The 20652-nt window shown below is 53.4% G+C and overlaps 1 protein-coding gene across 13 annotated transcripts in view; it reads right to left on the minus strand.

Moving 5' to 3' along the window:
• The window catches only part of LOC136371211 (microtubule-actin cross-linking factor 1-like), a 136276-nt gene that overhangs the window by 55695 nt on the left and 59929 nt on the right, over window positions 1-20652 (minus strand). For 12 of the 13 annotated variants that reach the window (XM_066335139.1, XM_066335141.1, XM_066335134.1 and 9 more), the window contains 19 exons: window positions 14905-20160; window positions 14258-14407; window positions 13671-13886; window positions 13440-13589; window positions 12514-12747; window positions 11044-11187; window positions 10725-10958; window positions 10006-10233; window positions 8508-9023; window positions 8009-8185; window positions 7417-7540; window positions 6904-7112; window positions 6038-6355; window positions 5140-5306; window positions 3999-4155; window positions 3203-3320; window positions 1863-1925; window positions 903-1144; window positions 34-163 (listed from right to left, as the gene is read on the minus strand). In XM_066335139.1, coding sequence (XP_066191236.1) covers window positions 34-163; window positions 903-1144; window positions 1863-1925; window positions 3203-3320; window positions 3999-4155; window positions 5140-5306; window positions 6038-6355; window positions 6904-7112; window positions 7417-7540; window positions 8009-8185; window positions 8508-9023; window positions 10006-10233; window positions 10725-10958; window positions 11044-11187; window positions 12514-12747; window positions 13440-13589; window positions 13671-13886; window positions 14258-14407; window positions 14905-20160 — 8833 coding nt within the window. The remainder of the gene's footprint in view (window positions 1-33; window positions 164-902; window positions 1145-1862; window positions 1926-3202; window positions 3321-3998; window positions 4156-5139; window positions 5307-6037; window positions 6356-6903; window positions 7113-7416; window positions 7541-8008; window positions 8186-8507; window positions 9024-10005; window positions 10234-10724; window positions 10959-11043; window positions 11188-12513; window positions 12748-13439; window positions 13590-13670; window positions 13887-14257; window positions 14408-14904; window positions 20161-20652) is intronic. The other variant, XM_066335129.1, reaches the window with a different exon arrangement.

Consider the following 20652-nt stretch of genomic DNA (forward strand, 5'->3'; position numbering starts at 1 on the left):
ACAGAAATCTCATTAATGCTTCAGGGCACTTACTCAGGTCCTCCTGCATCTTCTTCCAGTTCGCTGCTTCTGGGGAATCTGGATATTTCTCCAGCAAGCCAGAAAGTGCTTCCTTTACCTTCTGGATCTTCCCAGAATTCTGTTCCAATTCAGCCAGAAATGCCTGGAAAAGAGTGATTTGAACTTCCTCAGATACAGGGCAAAAGAATCACTGAGTAGGAATGAAGCAGCAGCCACAAGCTGGAGCTGGATAATTTGTGTTCTTTGCTCTTTAATTAAACCATTTTTTAGCAATATTGTGAGCTGACTTGGCTGCAAGGGCAGGGAAAGGCTGGGAATTGCTTTCCAGGAGAAGCTGGAGTGACCCAGCAGCAAGAGCTCCAAATAATCTCTTTTTCCCTCAGCCTGACATCAACAGGCCTAAAAGTGAAGGGGAACTTTGGGCTGCTGCTCCATGGATCTGCCTGGAATTCCTGATCTGGGAATGCCCTTCTTTAACTCAGGGCAAACTCTTGTGCCTAATTCTGTGCAATAAAGCACATTTTTGGGAGGTGCATGGCAGAGGGGTGGAACTGGATGCCCTTTAAGGGCCACTTTGTGATCCTGTCACCCAGGTGACAACTGACAGAACGAGAGGATTGTCTCAAGCTGTGTCAAGGGAACTATAGGTTGGATATTAGGAAAAAGTTTTTTATGGAAAGAGCAATAAAGTATTGGAATGGTCTGCCCAGTGGTGGAGTCACCACCCTTGGATGTGTTTAAAAAAAGACTGGATAAGGCACTCAGTGCCACGGTTTAGTTGAGGTGTCAGGGTTGGGTTGGACTGGATAATCTCAGATGTCTCCTCCACCTTAATCATTCTGTGATTCTGTGACCCCAGAAAGTCGGGAAGAGAAGTTCACCTTGTTGTGCTCAGCCTGAGCTCTCATCGTCTCCGTCTTGGTGGGCGAGGAGGAGGCTTCCAGCTCGGACAGCGTCCTTTCCTTGGACTCCAGCCACTTGAGCATGGAGCTGGCCTCCTCCTGCACCTCCTGCATGGTGTCCAGCATGGCCGAGAGCTGCTGCTGGCGCTCCCGCAGCGCCGCGCCCAGCGCCTGGTACCGCCGCCTCACGTCCGACACATCACACTGGATCTCCGTCAGGTCTGCGCCCAAAAAACACCAGCCTGGGGTCAGCAACGCTGCCCACATCCTCCACTTCAGGCTGTGGGGTTCTAACCCAGCCGCAGGCGGCCACACACAGCCCAGGTGAGGAGTAAAAGGCCACTTTCTGTCCGTTCCTGATGTCGCGTCATCCTCACCTCTCCTGCCACGGGGGATTTTCCACTTGTCCCCCCACTGTGCCCTTTGGCAGTTTACAAACAAAGCTCTCTGGCTGTGAGCCTGATGCAAACTGAGCCCCCTTTTCATAAAGCTGCTGCTAATGCAAGGGTAAATAATTTGGCACCGTGATATGAAGCCATTTTTATGCACCTATTACCTCGTTGAACCGGCCAGCTAATAGGAGATAACGGGCAATAATTAAAATGGCTCTTCAAACTGGAGGGTTGGACGCTGTTATAATCCCGCAGGACCAATAAATTTAATTGCAGGCCCTAAAATGATCTGCCATTTATCAGCTCCTAACACCACCTGATGAGGTGTCAGGGTGCTGTCACTCCCCAAGGCTGCCCCTCTGCGTCCTTCAGCCCAACCTCCACCCTCCACTGCAGCAGCTGAGAATTCCCAACCCATTGCCAAGCTCATTTCCCTTCGACTGGGATGCTGACGGTGTCACATTGAGGTTTGTATTCCCAGGGAATGGAAATGCATGGACAAAAAAGGGACAGGGGGACGGCTCAGGGGTGTTGACAGCGAGCTCACCTTTGCAGGTGTGGTATCCGTTCACGCTGCCTCCTGAGCCTCCTGGAGCGGGCAGAGTGGCACCTGGGCAGAGGGGACAGGGCCAAGAGGGACAAGAGGGACAAGACAGAAGTGTTAGGGATGCAGACAGCACAGGATGAATGGCTGCTGCATGACAGAGACCACCAAGCACCCATGTGGCATCTCCACTGCCCACCTGCCCAGCACTGGGCATTAATTTGGTTTGGAGTTCCTTTATCTACACTCCTCCTGCTCCCTTCACTTTCCAGGAGCTGCTTTTGCCTTTCTGGAGCTCCTGAAGCTTCTGGAGATGGGCAGCTTTCCCAGCATCCCAACATCACCCAGAGAGCAGGGATAATGTGGCTCCTGGATGGGCTGCAACACTGGGGACCACAGGTGTCTTGCTATGCCTGGGAAGTTGCTACCCTGAGCATGATTTTATGAATTATATCCAATAAAACTGCTGAATGCCTTCCCTGAAGGGATTAATTCTCCCATATCCTCCATTTTTTATGGGATGAAACTATTCAAACCAGCCCTGTGTTCATGCTCTCTTTGCCCAGAGATGCAGGATGCACCAGTGTCTCTTCTCTGGACACCAGATGTCACAACCAAAGGGAGATTGACATTCTCAGGCAGGTCTCTCTTTTCTAACCATATATTTTAAAGCTTTCATGGACATAAGGGGTTGCACCTTTCATCACTCACAAGCCTCTCCCCATTTCTGATGGTTTTCCAAAGAACTGCTCATGAGCTTAATCCCAACAAACATATCCAGACTGTAAAATCCTGTAAATTCCCAGCAGTGATGAGAGCCCAGGGACTTGTTCTCACAAGCTGGAAGACATCTTTGAGCTGGTTTCCAAATGAACCAGACATAATCTCATTGCCTCATAGACTTGAAGCCAAAAGAGAGACCAGTAAATCACATCTGCCTATCGCAGCCCCAAATGTCATCCAGATATGAAACCCAAATGCTGGAGGTTGATTAAAACAACTCCAGCCCTCGGGAGGCTGAAGAACATCACCAGGAGAGAGCAGGAGCCATTTCCACGAGCTCCCAAGCTCTATCAGAGAGTGATATGTGTCCCCCACAGCAAACACAGGGCACTGCAGAGCTCGTTAGGCTATAATTAATTAAGCCAAGTCAGGATGATGCATTAAAGCAATGAGCACCAGCGATTCAACCACTAGGCTGAGCCCCACGATTCTCAGATCACCACAGGCCCTCTGATTTTGGTTAAAAGGGGGAAATAACCCCGTTTTTTGCTCAAGGCAGGCTCAGAAAAGACTCAGTGGTGACAGCAGAGTTGTCCACAGGAGCGTCAGCCACAACTCACCTGCCTTGGGTGGGGTGTTGGGGGCCGTGATCTCCACGATCAGGTTCTCCAGGAGAGTCCCTCTGCGGCCAATCTCCTCCACCTGAGGCCCCTTCCCCTTCCATTCCTCCAGGAGATCCTGCTCAAAAGCAAAGTTTGGGATTGGAGGCCACACTTGCCCAGCCACAGCCCTTCCTTCCTCTCCTGTCCCCTCTGGTGACACGGTGACACCAGGACACAGCACCCAGGGAACCAGCTCAGGGCTGCACCGGGGGAAGTGGGTGTGACACATCTATTTTTGCCAGGGGAGAATCAAACAGTGAAAACAACAAAAAAAAAATCTCTTCCCAAGTAATGGGTCTGCTGAAGGAAACCTTCTCCCTCCCACCATTCCGGGGACATCCCTCCTCCCCCTCCCTGAGGAGCCCAGGCTGGATGAGCCCGATCCCACTGCAGGGTGTGAGGGCTGTGGGTGACTCAGCAGAGCTGCTCTGCCTCTGAGTCAAACCCCGGGCACATCCCGATTTGTCACATCCCTGTGCTGGAGAGCAGCGGGGGCTCAGGTGACAGGAGGCCACCTTCCACACCTACCACGGGAAACACTCAGGAAAAACTGAGTGTGCTCGGGTCTCCCATTCCCAAATCCCGCCCAGAGCAGGCACAGGGAGAGACAGGAAACCTCTCACACTGCTCCCTGCTCTGAGTGCACACTGAGGATTTCATAAACCACCTCCCAGGCTTCTGCTTCCTGGGATTTATTTCACATTCCAGCATTTCAAGGCTTTCCTGGTTTGATCCCAGCTTCCCTTTGGCCCACCTGGATCTGCTGCCTGCGCTGCTGCAGCTCCTGGGTGCCCAGGCAGGATTCAGCAGGTGGGATTTTGCCTTCACTCTCCCTCAGCCACTTCCTCACGGCGCCAACCAGATTCCGAAACTCGTCCAGTTGCTCCTGGCAGGATGATGCATCCTTTTCTCTGGGAGTGAAAAGGTTTTGGAGAGTCAGAGCTCGTGCTCTGCCTTGCAATTACCCCCTCCTGAATGCAGCATGGTTGTGTCTCTAGGAGCCCTTTTAAAAATTATTATTATTATTATTATTATTATTATTATTATTATTATTATTATTATTATTATATGTTGTCTAGGAAGAGCACAGAATGGGGTGCACCCAGTGCCAGCCCCTCACTGCTGGTGACCCCTCAAATCCTGGCTGGTGGCACTTTTAGGTGCCCCAGTGGTGGCCAACAGCTGCGAGACCACCACTGCCAACCTGCCCAGGCTCTTTGTCCTGGGAAAAGTGACCCTTTTGGGAAGAGAGGGTTTATTCATGCCATGTCCCTGCAGGCACCTGCGTCCCTGGGGGACAGCCCAGGCTGTGCTGCCCCTCCTCCCTGGCCACAGTTCCATCCATTCAGCCCATCCTGGAGGAACAAGGCAGCCCCTGGATGGGAATCATGGGCTCCTCTGGCTCATCTTTGCTGGCCACAGCTGCGAGCAGCCTGCACAGCACTGAATTACTGGGGATTATTGGGAGTTTCACCTGCTTTTCCCCACCACCTCCCCTGCGTCCTGCAGGGATTTCAGAGACACAACCACAGAGGTGTGACTCCCAGGGATGCTGTTGCTCTGAACCTGCTGAAGCTCCCTTTTATCCCCGTTTCAGGGCACTCCAGGAACAGGCTGCTCTGCTGTCACCTCGCTCCCAGCACCCAGCAGGAGGCTCTGGGATGGAGCTGTGGCAGCCCACACGCCGGGAAGCGCAGAGCTCCTTGCTGCAGCAGCACCAGGAATTTTTCACAACGCCCCCAGCCAAGGCTTTTTTTAAAAGTGTCAGCTGGAGCAGAGCTGCCTCAGGATCCTGGCGTGGGAGGAGGGTGGCAGGAAGAGTTGGAAAGGAGATCTCCACAGGGTCTTGCTCGGACCATGAAGCCACCCCTCAAGCTCCCCTCCCTGGGACTCACCTGTCTTTTGCCACCTTTTGTAGCTGCAGGAAATCTTTCTTGAGGCTTTGCAGCTTCTCCTGCTGCTGGAAGGTGCTGGGGGCAAAGCCACAGGAGCTCAGCTCCACAGCCAGCTGCTCCAGGGTGGCCAGGTCCTCCTGGTGCTGCCTCATCTCCGAATTCAGCTCCTGCCAAGAGCAAAGGGTGATGCTGACCGTGTTCCCCAGCAGCAGAGGGGATGAACTGGACAGTCCCACGTCCTGGAGAGACCCTCTGTGGGCAGTGCCACGTGTGGCACCAATGCCAAATGTTGGGCACAGCTCACTGCCACCTGCTCCTCCAGCTCAGCAAATACTTTGAGCAGCTGCAGGGGCAAACTCCACTTTTCCCAGTCCTGGTGATGGGATGGGGGGCCCTAGGCCAAGCCAAATCAACCCCTCCCACGGCACAGGAGTCTGGTTTTGTGTTATCTTCCAGCACTCCTGAGGCTGTGGATGAAGCACCCCCTGTAGCAGAACACTTGTGGGAAGCCAGAGGGAGGAACCCTGCACAGCCACCACGGCCCACAGCACCCCTGAAAGTGTCTAGGACAACCCTGAACAACCTGCTCCAGTGGAAAGTGTCCCTGTCCCTGAGAGGAGGCTTGGAATGAGATGATCTTTCCAACCCAAACCATTCCAGGATTCTCTGTCTCTAGACCTCCAAGGTCTCTGTCAAATCCTGCACTGCCCTCACTGGGGTATTTTGCTGTATTAACCCCCACGGAGTCATTAATTAGATAAAATCCTCCTGCATTTGGACTGGATCCCATCTGAAAACCAGCCTGGGAGATGCCATCCCCTTTCTCCCACAGCTGGGAACAGCTGGACCCTGCCTCAAACACCTGGTGCAGGTAGCAGCTCCTCCCCCAGAGGCTCACCTGGATGTGCTGGGAGAAGTGAGCGATGTCGTGATCCGGCTGGTTCCCGGACGCCAACATCCGCGTCCTGCTCTCCGTGAACTGCTGCAGCTTCTCCCACAGCTGCTCGTACTGCTCCACCTTGGGGAGGAGGCCCTTGAGGGTGTCCTCCCTCTCCTGCTGCTGCTGGCACAGCCTCCCGAAGTGCTCTGTCACCTGGGCCAGCTTGTCCTGCAGGGCAGAGGCCGCGGGGCTGTCGGCGGCCTCCGTGAACCGTGTCACCATCTCCCGGGTGGCTTCCAGGCAGCTCTTCTGCCGGGCAATGTCCTGCTTCAGCTTCTGTGGGGGGCACAGGAGGACAGGGAGGGCTTTTTTAAGGAAGGTTCTTCAGCAGAAGTAACGGGGCTGCCCTCGGGAGCAGCAGCAGGTGCTTTGACACGACCGGAGTTGGGAAAAAATGGTTTTATATCCCGGTTTTCCTTTCCTTTCTGACCTGCCCAACATGCTCTGCTTTTCCCTGTGTCTGAAATCTTGTTAGCAAAGAAAAAAAAAACAGGTTTTCAACAAGCCTGTGACCTTGCACAGTTTGCCCATAGATGCTGGAGCTGTCCCATCCTTGGGAAGTCCAAGGCTCAGGTCAGAGCCCTGAGCAACCTAGACCAGTCCAAGGTCCATGCAGGGCACTGGAATTAGATGGTCTTTAAGGTTCCTTCCCACCCAAAACATTTCAGTGATTCTATGAAAATAAAAAAAAGCTTCTGCTGACATTCCTTTTCAGGATGTTTTGTTTTTGGTGCTTTCAGAACTCAGTTAAACCCCACGAAGCCCTGCAGGGTGCAGCTGCTGCTCTGGGGTGTTTGGGGTGAGGGAGCAGGGCCCAGCCTTACCACACTCGTGGCAAGCGAGTCCTGGATGGAGGCAGAGGAGAGCACAGCTGGCTGGTCCTTCTCCAGGTTCTTCTCAATCTCAGCCACCGACTGGAGGAGGCTCTCCAGGCTCTCCTGGACGCTCTGGGACTGGGCAATGGATTTCTGCAGCAGGTCCGAGCGCTCGGACATCTGCTGGGAGAGGCTCTGGAAGCGGCTCACGATGGCATCTGCAGGGTTCAGCACAGAGGACACTCATTGTCACGGAGCTCCAAGTGCTCAGAGAGCAGCCAGGGTCGCCTTTGGCTCCCCAAAAACCGTCAGTGATGACAAATCCCTGTCCCCAAACTCAGCATCGAGACAGGAGATGCAACGCAAGTGACCACAATCCCTCCCCACACGCAAACATGAATCCTGAGGATGCACTGCCAAGTGATTACCCCCAAAATTCCCCAAAAAGTGATTTATCTTCGCCCCTTCTGGCTTGTTCTCACTCTCCCCAGCCCTCCCTGCCAGCACTGCTTTGCTCTGTACCTGTTGTTTCCTGAATGTGGCCGTGGTCTGGGGCTGGCTCCCCTTGGATGTCCAGCAGGGTCCGAGCTCCTTTCTGGAGCTTCTCCACTGGCACTTGGTGCTCAGCCAGGTCTCCCTGCAGCTGCTGTTTTCACACAAGACAAACCAAAATCAGAGATGGGTCCCAGGCAGGATTCCCACACTCGTGGAGCTCAGGGTCCCATTCACACCCTCTGAAGGATCCTCTGCACTTTGTCGCTAAATCGTTCAGAAATTCTGGGAAAATCTACCCCCACACTGCAGGCAGGGCTGGATCTGAGGGTTTGGGCTGTCCCAGTGCTCTGGCAGCCTCATGGAGGAGGGATGTCCCCCTCCATGTCCCTCTGGGGTGTCTGTGACTGCAGCCCCTGGTCCTTACTCTGAGCACCTCTCCAGTTTGACACCACCTCACCTGCAGCACCAGAACCTGTTATTGATTCATCTTTTCCCTCAACCACCAAAAAAAAAAAACTCCAATGGGTCACATCTCCTCCCTGCTGCTGACTGCTCAGAGCAGCCAAATTCCCATCCAGGCTCCAGCACTTCCCAGGAAACCTCCCCAAGGTGCCTGTACCTTGGTGCTGGCGAGTTGCTCCTGCAGCACGGCCAGATCTGATGAAACTGTCTCTGAGAGCAGCTTCCCAAGGGCAGCTTCACTCTCCTGCAGCCACGTCCTGAGAGACTCTGCCACCTCCTGGAACTGCTGGTAGTGATCCAGCAAGGTGTTCAGGTGGGAGCCCAGCTTGGAGCACTGCAAAGGAGCAACGAGAGGTGACAGGGATGCACACACAAGTGCTGAGCAATCCGTGGGAGAAGGCATAGAATTCATCAAGAAAGGAAAAACAATTTAGAAAAAAAAAAAAATCAGTCTTTGCCACAGGCTCAATGAACTACCAGGGGTAACATGCAAACCAACAGCAAGACAAGGGTGTTGCTCAAGCCCTGAAGAAGACAATCCTTGTCCTACAATTTGTATAAATGTCCTGGAAGTCCAGGCAAACAGCTGGGACAAAAATCCCTTTGTTATCACCGTGCAGGAGGAAAAGAACATCAAGGTCCAGCCCTTCCCATACCTTGGAGTGCAGCGTGGTGTATCTTTGAGTGGCATCCTCCAGCTTGCTCTTAACCACACTCCTGGACATCAACAGCTGGGATTCAGCCTCCTCAGCATCCCCATCCAGAAACTTCTGCCCCGACATGGTGACGAAGCGCAGGTCACCCTTGTGGGAGATGACATCCTCCGAGAAGCTCCCCTGGCGCCTCAGCAGCTGCCTGAGGGAGGCAGGGTCACCATCCCCTTTGTACATCCCTTCCAGGTCGTGCTCTGCCTGCTCCAGCCAGGCCTGGAACTCGCCGTGGTCCCGTAGGAACTTCTGGAGCTCATCCCTGAGGAGCTGGACCCGTTTCAGCCGCGCCTCGGAGCGCGACAGCGACGCCGAGTACTGACCACGGAGCTCAGCCAGCTGTGCCTGCAGCTGCTCCCTCTCCTCCTCGGCCAGGCTGTGCCCCTGCTTGTCCAGGAAAGCCTGAGCTGACTGCGTGGCCAGGATGACGTCCTGCTGCTGGGACAGCAGCTCCTGGTGCTGCGCCTGAAAGATCCAGGAGGGCAAAAAGTGAGGCTCGGGGATGAAAGTCTCAGCCTCTGATGTCTTTATGTTTGAGCTTTTGTGGGGTTTTGGGTTCTGGGCTGCCCAGGGGTGCAGTTCTGAGCCTCATATTGAATGTTACTAAATGCTCTTTACAGAGCAGGGAGGCAAAATAAATCCTTTTCCTGCTGAGGATCAAGGACAATGAGTCCAAGTTTCAGGTCCAAAAGCACAAATAACTGAAGAGAGGAACAAGAAGGATGGGACTTCACAACCTGAGGCTGTGATTGGACAATTAAACCCCAATATGCAGATGGACCAAAATTAGGAAAGTGACTGTCCATTTTGTGCTCATTTTGGGTCCATTTTGTGCCCATTTTGGGTCCATTTTTGTGCCCAATTTGGGTCCACCTTGGGTGCAGCCCTGCCCAGGCTCTTGCCCTGCCCAAGGTGTACCCTAAAGGCCTTTTAATAAATCTCTACTTTATTCTCCAGCTCTGCCCAGTGTGTTTCAGGTCAGCCTTCCCAAGGCATCAGTTTCTGGTGACCCAGGTGAGGCAACTGAAAAACCTCTCTGGAGCAGAGGAACACATCACATGTGTGACCCTCTGTGTCCCCCAACAGCTGTGGCTGTGCCACCCCTGGAAATGTTCATGGCCAGATTGGAGCAGCCTGGTCTAGAGGAAGGTGTCTCTGCACAGGGAGTGGAACAGAAGGATCTTTAGGTCCTTCCCAACCCAAACCAGGGAAAACTGGGAACATCCCAGGTTGGGCTACAGGAGCTGTGCCACCAAAGAGTGACCCCTTCTGTGGTCATCACAGGCACCTTCTGGACCCTGATTACACCTTGCCAGGGCACCACACATCCTGCACCTCCTGCAGGAAGCCAGGTAGGACCTTCCTGAGCCTCCCACATGGAGAATCAGGTGTTTCTGACCCATCTGAGGTCAGGAGGCTTTGGGTGGGATGAGGTGTCAGTGCTGACCTTCAGCCTCTCGTACTGCTGGTCCAGGCTCTCAGCAGCACTGTCTGCTCCCACAGCGTGGCCATCAGGGACATCCCCAGGGCTTTTCCCTGCTTGTGTCCCTGTCCCTTGATGGACAGGGTGTGGTCTGTACTCCGGGAGCCCTCCCTTCTGCTCCAGCGATGCCACCCAGCTCAAAAGGGAATCAATCTTATTGCTGTTCTCCTCCAGCTCTTTGGCAGCTTTCACCTGAAAGCACAAAGGCTCCAAATAAGAATGACCCAGTTCTTGCACGTTCAGCAAACTGCTGCACGGGGGAGGGAGACAAAAAATTCAGCAGAAGGAAAAAAAAAACCCGAGGAGTTTCCCAGCCTCAGCAAATGCCTGAGACACTCCCAGACCCTTTGTGGCTCTTTGGAAGGTGCAAAGAAGCTGTGAAAAGACTCAGCCTCGCTGCTACTTTGAATTTCTCATCCTGATACAACCCAGGGTCCCTACCCCAAAAGGGCTGGGATGTGATTGACAATCCTCATCCATTAAGGGTCACCCCAAAGGCAGAGTCAGGGACCTTTTCCTCCCCCATTCCCTCCATAACCAGCTCATCCCTGTCTGTCTGCAACTCCCAAGGCACTTCAGGACAGAAATATCTGGGGGAAACCTTGCCCGGGGAATACCCAGGGAGGAACCACAAAAACTGTTTTGTGCTGCAAAGCCTGATGGTTTTACAGCTCCTCAGTTACCTTCTCAGTCTCCTGCTGCACTGCAGCACTCACAGCATTCTCCAGCTCCTTCTGGGCCACCTCTGTCCTCTCCTGCAGGGACTGGTACTGCTCCTTGGCACGCTGCAGGTCCTGCTGCAATGCTGCCAGCTCCCCAGGCTCCAGCTTGGCCTTGTTCTCCTCCAAGAACTGCTCTGTGCTCTTCAGGACACCAGCAAAGGAGGCGGCTCTGCTGTGCATGCTCCTCTGCAGCTCCTGGGGGGACAATGCCGTGAGGCTCTCCACTCCTGAGGTGGAACCTTCTCCACCTTGATTTTTTTTTTTTTTAAATATCACTGACCTTAACATCGCTCTGCCTCTGCTGCAAGGCAGGCAGGTCCCCTTCTGCTCTCTGCTGCTGTGCCAGTGTGTCCTCTGCCTGGCCCAGCCAGCGGCTCAGCTCGGCCAGGCTCCGTGTCCTGGCTGCCTGCTGCTCCTGCAGTGTCTGTGGGCACAGCAAAAGGGACAGGGGGGGACAAGGGACAGTCACCACCAGCCCTGCACCTCCTCTCTCTCTCTGCTGAAAGGCAAGGTGAGGTTACAGCTGGAGCAGCTCCTGGAAGGGAGGATGCAGCAACAAGAAAACTTTGCGGCTCTCCAGGCGCTCTCTTGTCCTGCAGCAGGTGCAGTGTCCCTGCCGAGCTGGTGGCACCTTTGTCACCTTTTCCAGGCTTCTCTCTGAGGTGGAGCTGCACTGCTCTCCCAGGAAAACTCAGCCACGAGTTTCTGTGCTTTTTCCACTCCGCCTTACAAACATTAAAGCGGCAGCAGAAACTCACAGAATGAGAGGCAACAACAACCCCCGGGGTCAGGCAGCGCCACTGTGGAGCCCCAGACGACCCCAAATAAAGGATTTTTTAAAATGATTTGGGGTTGGAAAGGGAGCCCTGGAGAGGGAAAGTGTTTCTGTAGCTGATCCAGCTCCTCTTTTTGCTGCCAGAGCACAACACAGAAGCGCCTGTTTGAGCAATTGAGCATGATGTGACCTGAGAGTCCCTGTGACACCCCTGTCACCCTCTGCCAGGGGGACATAAAGGTTTTTGAGCTTTTCACTGGGCATTTTCAGCAAGGTGATGTACAAACTTGTGCAAAACACTGTGCCTGTTTCTCCCAGTCATAAGACAAAACAACAGAAGCAAATTGAAAGAGCCTTCTTTAAGAGCTCTTCAGCTGCAAAGCGAGTTCTTCCTGGGTTAGGATGGGCGCACACTCAATCTGAAAAGGCAAAGCAAACTGGTTAATACACACACACACTCCAGAGAGGACAGGCAAGAGTTACAGAGAGCAACTGTTAATAAAAAACCACATTAATCCTGCCTTGGGTGAGGATCCATGCAGTGCTGGGTGCTGCTGTGGTACAGCAGAGACCTGAGGACTTGTTTTTGTCCTTGCCAGCTGTTTCCCTGGGACTGATGTGTGCAGTGGAAACAGGACATTAAAACTGCTGGGTGTCTGTGGTGGCCCCTCTGCAGAGGGATTTTGGGGTGATTACAGGGCTTATTCCACCCAGTCCCAAAAATATTCCATATCTAGCAGAGAACTGCTACCCAGACCTCGGCAGGGCTCCGTGTTTTGGGGGCAAAGCAACCCTCTGCCTGGCTGGAAGAAGAAAGACTTTTAGAGGAAGCTCATGATGTGCAGTGAGAACTCCTAAAGTGGGAGTGACATGCAGGGGAAATCCCAAATTTGAGGTGCCTCAGCTCCTGTTCCTGTGTCTGGGAAGCGCTTCAGTGAGCAAAGGGCAGCCAGGGAGGAGGAGATGTCTCACAACCTTCACCTGCTCCGTCTGCTCCACTTGCTGGAGACAGACCTGCAGCACCTCCACCCGCGCTGTCACACGCTCTGACAGGTCCCTGAAGGCTTTCTGCAGCTCATTGAGCAGCCTCAGCAGCTGCCTGCTCTGCTGGGGGGTTAAATCCTGGGCGTGCTCCGAGATCAGGAGCTGGATGTCGAAGGCAGCGGCGTCCAGCTCAGCCTTGGTGTCAGCAAGGGGCTGCTTCAGCTCCTGAGCAGGAGAAAAGATGAAAGAGGTAAAATGAAGCTGTGCTGCTTCCTGCCTTCAGGTGCCACAGGAAATATATATCCCAGAAACACCAAACTCTCCCAAAAAAACACTCAGCATGGAGGTGAGAGCGTCTCACCACAGGGATTTTCCCTCTGCACCAGGTGCTGGAGGCACCAAGAGCTTTCTTGGATGTGTGTAGTGCTGCCCTTGTGTCTGAGGATGACCCAGACCTGGCCACAGTGACTCCATGTGCCACCACCAGCTCTCAAAGCCTTCAGCCCCCTGATTTCCACGCCAAGGTGCCACCACCAAACTTGGAAATAATCTTTAAAACTATTGCTAGAAGGTGGATAAGGAGACTGGGCTCCTCCTACAGGTGATGGAGACCAGGGCAGGTGTGATGGAGCAGCTTCCCAGAGGATGCAGCTCTCTCCTCAACATCCTGACAGGAATTTCCACAGGTCATTCAGCCACCACCACGTCCCCTTGCACAGGAGAATGTTCAAACAACCAAACCAGTTTGTGTATTATGGAAAAAAGTGACTTTGGAGAACACCCAACTCCTGCTGCAGCACAAGCTCAGGGCAAACCCTTGGTAGGCTCTGGGAGAGAAGCAGGATTAAAAGCTCCTCCTGTGTGCAGAGGGCAGCAAATTGATCAGCCTGCAGGATTAGGGGCATTGCCATGGTTACCTTGTAGTGCTGCAGGCAGAGACTCAAGCTGTTGGCATCGGTGGCCTGCTGGAAATCTCTGTCATCCAGTGACTCCGTGGTGCCAGAGACCCAGCTCAGCAGCTCCTGGAGCCTGCCCTGCAGAGCCTCGTGATGGGTCAGGATTTTAGCCTTAAAAGCAGAAATTCATCGTTTAAAGGAGGAATTTTAGGCAGCTCGTGTGGCAGGAGGGGGGACAGTTGCCAGCTCTACCTTCTCAGCTTCTGCAGCCCCACGAAGGTTTTGCAGGCGGGACTGCAGGACTTCCTTTGCAGAGCTCAGAGACTTCTGGAGGTTCTTGGCATCCTTCTCCAAAGCCTTCAGTAACTGCTCAGGGACTTCTTCAGGGGGGTTGGCCACAATCCTCTGCACAGCATCCAGCTCCTGATTCACTGGGAAGCTCAGCTCCTGCAGCTCAGCGCCCAGAGCCTGAGACAAGGACAGCATCGTCATGTCTAAGACAGAGTGGCTTTCACCTCCCTGCTGCCAAAACCCAGCAGGGGTTTTGTAGAGGCAGCTCCAAACACCGAGTCTAGAAAGATTCATCACCACCCTCCAGCCCTGCTCAGCTGCCAGCACTCTCCTGCTTTCCTCCAGGCTGCAAAATTCACGTCAGCCAAGCTCAGGCTGTTGTCTGGGCAGGGAGGAGAAGGTGGATGGATCAGAAGGAGGGATGAGGTTTGATATAAAAACCTCTTAAACCTGAGACAAAACTCCCAGAAGCAGGGAGGGGTGCAAGAGCTGTGCAGGAAGCTGGGGAGAGGGGGAAAAAGCTCTAACACCAGCCAAACCTCACTCACCTCTGCTTGCTGCCTCAGGTCGTGCAGGGCTGCCAAATTCTGCTCCACTGGCTGCACCCGTTTGATTCTCATTTCGATATCTCGCAGCATGGAGAGATAAGATATCAGCCTCTGGTCGTGCTCCAGACACATCTTCTTGCTGAACTTGATCTGCAGAATCAGACAGGAAATCAAAGCTTCAAACTTAGGCAGAAAAGGAGACAAAGTGTTATATAAAATTCTTTTTTTGTTTTCTTTTTTTCCAAGGGAGAAATTTGTTAATAACGTTCCCCCTCTCAGGGACTTGCCATTTGCCAGCCTTATCTACAAGATTTACTACAGGCAAAATAAAACACGTGGTTCTTTTTCCAACATAAGCTTATAAATGGCAAGAGATCGCTTGGTGTTGCAGCAAAAAGTGCCAAAAAAAGAGTTCTACTTGGTTAGTCATTTAGCAGTAATGCTCCGGCAAAAGGAGCCACAACTAAGCCCTGAGTGTTTCCAGTTGTACATCACCAGCTCCTTTGCCAAATCCACTGCAGCTGAGAGTGCAACACCCCCTCCTCCTGCTTCAGCTGCCCTCTGTGCTGAGATTTAGCATCAAACATCCAGAAATAGCTCCAAAAAAATTGCCAAAATAGCAAAAAAAAAAAAAAATATTCACTGACCTGGGCTGGTCTCGTGGACTCCCTGGAGGTTTCCAGCAGCTCCCCCTCCACGATCACAGGCAGGAGCAAACCCCGATCACCTGGACCTGGCTGCTTGGTCCTCTCCTGGGGAGTTTCTTCTTGGGATTTTGGGGGAGCAGAGGCACCCCCTTGGTCTGCTCTGAGCTCAGCTGTTGGCTCGTGCTGTCTCTCCTCTCCAAGCTGCAGGACTGCAGAGGTTTCCTGAACTTCTGTGGGCTCCTCTCTGATAATTAAGTCATGGGGCAGTTCCTGTGACACTGTGCTGGACACGTCCTGGGTGGTTTCCACCTTGGTGTCTTCCTGAGCCGTCCTTTCCTGCAGATTCAGTGCCACCAAGGAATGGTGACCATCCTTGATGCCACCTTTCACCACCTCTCGAGCTTCCCCTTGCTTGGGGGGCACAGGGAGCACCTGATCCTCTCGGGGGGTTTCTGTGTCTCTCACAGGAATTGTTTTCTTTCCTTTTCCACCCCTGTGCTTGGCTGTGTCTCGTGCCAACCCAGCAGCAGTCTGGATGCTGGATTCATGTTTTGGCTCTGGCACCCTGGAGACGAAGTGCTCCTCCTCACCCTTTTTCTTTGGAATTTCATGGGAAACCAGAGAAGGAAGGAGGTGCTTCTCTGCAGAAGGCTTCTCTGGCTGAGCGCTGTCTTCTGGAATTTTGCCCTGCTTTGCTTTCTTTTTCTTGCTTTTCTGTTTCTGGGTAGGTTTTTGCTCAGTTTCACTTGTTTTTTCCTGATCAATGAGTCTTTCTGGGTGAGAGGTTTCTCTTTCTGTGCGTTTGACAGCTTTTTTCCCTGCGAGCTCATCTCCCACAGGCTCCACAGGAACACCAACCTCAGGGGGTTCTCCAGACTCTGCAGGACCCATCCCTGGGCTCTCACTGACAGATTCCCTCGGGGCTGCTGGTGTCTCCTGGACCACGCTGGCCACTCTCTCTCCTTGCCCAGGAGTCACCACTGCACCTTCTCCACCTGCCGCAACTCCTCCTGCACTTACAAACTCTCCCCTCCTCCTCCTCTCCTCACCATCCTCCTCCCTGTGAAGCACCTCCGTGCCCAAGAACAACTGCTCCTTCTTCAAGCTCAGTCTCTCTACTTTCTCTGTCCCTCCATCCACTTCTTCCCTCAATTCCTTCCCCCGGGCTGCTCTCACCTGGGAGCTGCCTTTTGGGATCTCTTTTTCCACAGCTCCTGCCACCACTGTCTCTTCAGGGAGAGACACTGTCCCCAACACTGAGGGGTGCTCTGGAGTCACCTCAGCCTTTGCCTGGGGATGATGAAGATGATGATGATCATCTTGGGGGTGGACACCACCCTCTGAAGCTTCCTGGGGTTTTAATTTCCTTTCTGTCCGTGCTTTGGGGGATTTCTCAGCGGCAGCAGCTGCACTCGGAGCTGTGTCATAACTCACAGCTTCAAGCTGAGCTTTGGGCTCAGCACCATCAGACCTGGCAGATTTGGCAGGGAGGATGACACTTTCCTCTTTTGGAGAGAATTTTTCTGTCTTTTCCCGTGAAAGTTGCACTTTTTCTACTTTGCAGACCTCAGAACCAACCTTCTCTTTGGTTATTTGCACATCCCGAAGACCGGCAGCTAATTTTTGGCTGATCAATCCTTTCCCAACAGCTTCCTTCACAGTCAACCTTTTCCCACTGGGGGCATCAACAATTCCCCCAGCCCTGAGCTGGTTGGTGGCGATGACTTTGGCCATGGCCTCATCCAGCATCCCTTGTTCCACGGCTGCCCTCAGGGACAGCCTCTTGCTGACAGCGCCCTCCACCACCCCTCCACTGTCTGCCTGTGCCTGCAGCAGCCTCAGGGTGGGCAGGGGGTCCACCTTCCCCAGCCTCAGTGCCTCAGCACACGGCACTTTGGTCCCTGTCACCTCATCCCTGATGGCCTGGAAGGGATGGACCTCCAGGTACCTCTGCCCGGATTCGATGTCGATCTTGCACTTCTTCAGGAACTCCGAGTAGGGAATGACCATGCAGCTCTCGGGGTCTACAATTCCTTCTCTCATCTCTGAAGATGACAGGGCTTTCTCCACCACCTGCTGGGGCACCAAACCCTCCTGCACTGCTTGACACAGTGCCAGTCTCTGGCCAGAAGCTGGATCAAGGATGCTTCCGCTCTCAGCCTGGATTTCCTGCACTGTCCTCTGGAATTCTGGGCTGACCAGCCCCAGTGACACTGCCTGGGGCAAGGGCAGCTTCTCCTTTGTGGCTGGATGGACAAAGTCCTGCAGCACCACACTTTCAGCTTTCCTGAGCTCCTTGCAAAGATCTGCATTGATCAAACCGTGTTTCATCGCGTTGTCCACCGAAAGCCTCATCCCAGACACGTGATGGATGACTCCTCCACCAGCAACCTGCTTGGTCAAGAGCTGAAAAGCTTTTTCCTTCTCCAGGAGCCCTTTTTCAACAGACTCTGCCACAGTCAAAGGCCGCTTGGTTTCAGGATCCTCAATTCCACTGGTCTCAGCCTGTAAATTAATGAGCTTCTGCCTGGTCACCTCATCAGTGGCTTTCCCCTTGGAAGCCTTCTCCAGCTTGACCAGCTCTGTCTCACTTGTTGGCTCTATGAGGCCCAGCTTCGAAGCCAAAGTCACTGACACCTTTTTGCCACGTTTCAAGTCCACAATCCCCCCAGTAACCACCTGCCCTTCCAAGATCCTCATCGCTGTCTCCTTGTCCAGAAGGCCAACAGCAGCAGCATCCTTGATGGAGTAGACAAAGTTGTTGCCCGGGTCAAGGACACCACTTATGGCTTTGTCAGGCGCAAGGACCTTTTGGAGCAGCTTCTGATCCATCAGGCCTTCTTCAATCACGTCCTCGGTGGTCAGGGGTTCACACACCTGAGAGTCAAAGAAGCCACTGAACATCTTCATCCTCTCCATGAGCTTCACAGCTGTGTGGCCAGACACCACCCCAGAGGCCACCGCCTCGTCCAGCAGCAGCGTCCTGCCCGTCTGCTCGTGGATGATGCCGCCGCTTTGGAGCTGTGTCAGGAGCTTTTCCAAAGTGTCCTCCTGCTCCTCAGGGGCTGGAAGGGATGGTTCCTCAACGCTCTCATCACCTAAGACTCCTTCCTGCTCTCCTTCTTCCACTTGCAGCACGCTTTCTGTGTCCTTGCTCTGCCTTTCTGCCGGCGCCGCCTCTCCACTTGCAGGGAGCACAAGCTCCTCTGCTCCCAGCACACCATTTTCAACTCTTTCCTCCTTCAGCAAACAAACCTCTCCAACATCTTCTGCCTCTCGTTCAGGTTGCTTCACACCCTGAGACTTCTCTGCCATGATTTTCGTTCTGTCACTACTTTCTGCAACACCCACTCTTACGCAGATTTCACTTTTCACAACCGCTGCCCCACTTTCCAACGCCCTCTTCTGATATTCAGGACCTTCCACTCTGTCTTCTGCAGGAGGTTTGGACTCTTCTTCTGCCTCAATCATTATTTCCTCTGTTTCTCTGATTAATCCACTATCAAGGTCACTGGGAGGTTCTGGCATCAATGATTTTACCTGATGTTCCTCCTTGGTTGGTAAAGTGACCTGTTCTCTCCCAAATTCAGTATCAGTTTCACTCCTGATCGTCTCCTGTTCAGTGGAAATCTGCTCCTGCTCTTCCACATGCAGGGAATCCTCTGCATCCTCCAAGAGGAGACTTTGAGGTCCCATCACCATCTCCCCATTCTCCAGAGCAGTTCTGGGTGGTAGGACCTTCTCTCTTTCACCTTTTGAAGGAGCAAATTGAAGCTCCAGCTGCTGCAAAGCCAAACCATTGGAAGGTTTGCTTTCAAGAGCTGCCTCTGTCTCCTCAAAGCCTTCCAACACCTGTGCACAGGACCCATTTTCTTGGCTTTGGGTGAGAGCTTCGGTGAGACTGTTCAACTCTGCGTCCACTAAGAGCACCTTCTGGCCATCGTGGATGTTGATGTAGCTGTGGGTCATCAAGTGGAACATCAGCCTTTCATTGTCACTCCTTAGCAGAGGCTCCTCGTGACCTGTGGGGCTCCTTCCAGGGGAGCTCTGGCCGTGCCTGCTCCTGCTTGGAGACCCAGCCAGCTCCACGCTGACCATGACATCAGGTATGGCTGTTGATTTCAATTTCTTCACCACCTCTCTCTCCAGAACGCCCTGTTCCACTGCCTCCTGCCAGGACAACACCTCTGTGGTTTCTGGTATGAAAACAGCCTGAAGGAGCTGCCTCTTGCTGAGAATCTCCTGAATCAACTCTGTGGAGAGGATCCCCTGCTCCAAAGCATCTGCGACGGGGATGATCTCCCCCGTCTCCGGCCACAGCAGCCCCACGAAGGAGCTCAGGGATTCCAGGGCCAGCAGCGCAGTCTTTGGAGCCACCAACCCCTTCTTTAGGGCTTCATCCATGGTCAGCCTCTCTCCCGTGGAGGTATCAATGATCCCACCCGTCTGCAGCTGCCGGATCAGGAGCGTGCAGGCCAAATCCTGGTCGATCAAACTGTGCCTCACAGCCTCGTCCACGGTCAGCCTGTGTCCCATCCTGGGGTCTACAATGCCCCCAGCAAAGAGGTGGGCTTCCAGCAGCCTGACGGTCACCTGCCTGTCCATCAGCCCCTCCTGGACTGCACGGAAGATGCTGACCTCCCTGCCTGACCTCAGGCTGACCATCCCACCCGCCAGCTGCTTGACTGGGAGCAGCCTCAGCCCAGTCTCTTGGTGGACAATGCATCGATCCAGGAGCTCGGGCAGACTGATCTTCTCAGCAGTGTTGGGGTCAATCAAATCCTTGCCACCTTCCAGGTGAGACAGGAGCCTGGAGTGAAGCTGTGGGGGAAGGAGCTTTTCTTGCAGTGCTGTCTCCATGCTGATTCTGCCCTGCTGGAATTTAAATCCCCCAGTGGCGAGCTCAGCCTCAAGAATCTTTAGCCCAACGCTCTCACTGATCCTCCCCTCTTCTATGGCAGTGACGACGGGGAGGAGCTGCCTCCCTTCATGTCTGACTTCTTCCACCTGCTGGAGAGCATCCTTCAATTCCTGCAGCACCTGGAATGCCCTGAGATCAATGATGTTCCTTGCCAGAGCTTTCTCCAAGGAGAGTTTCTCACTGGTCTCTGGGACAACTAAGTCAGAGGTGATCACCTGGGCCTCCAAGAGGACCAGGCCTGTGTCCTGATCTATAAGACCTCTCTGCATGGCACCAAAGACAGGGAATATTTCTACCGTGCCAAGATCGATCACTCCTGCCACGGCTTCGCTGCCCTGGAACAGAAAGAGAAGGAAAAAAATTAAAACAAAATCCAGAGTTTCCAGCACTCATTGCATGAGTTTCAGGGAGGCCTTGGTTAAAAAAAACCAACAAAAAAACAGAAATTAACTTAAAATCCCCAAACAGGCCAGAAAGTCCTAAAGTGTTTGAAGTCTAGGTCCATCACCAGGGCAGCACCAAGATGCTTCCAATATCCACCACCAGTAATGCAGCAAAGCAGCAAGCACCAAAACTCAGAATCATTCCTAATGCTCCACAGAAAAGAGGGCAGCAGACCAACAAGCACCACAAAGCCCTCCAACAACTCCAGCTTCAAAAGGTAAAGACAACACAAATCCCACTGTGCACTGATGAGGAAGAGAACCCCCTAAGACCACTCAGTTTGGGGTGAAGAGGAACCTCTCCCAGCGCAGCCTCCATGCTGAGTCCTGCCATGCTGAAAATCCTGCACTTGCCAAGCAAATCCCAAGTGCCAGGATGGATGG

This window comes from Sylvia atricapilla, chromosome 24 (genome assembly GCF_009819655.1).
Source record: "Sylvia atricapilla isolate bSylAtr1 chromosome 24, bSylAtr1.pri, whole genome shotgun sequence".
Lineage (NCBI taxonomy): Eukaryota > Metazoa > Chordata > Aves > Passeriformes > Sylviidae > Sylvia > Sylvia atricapilla.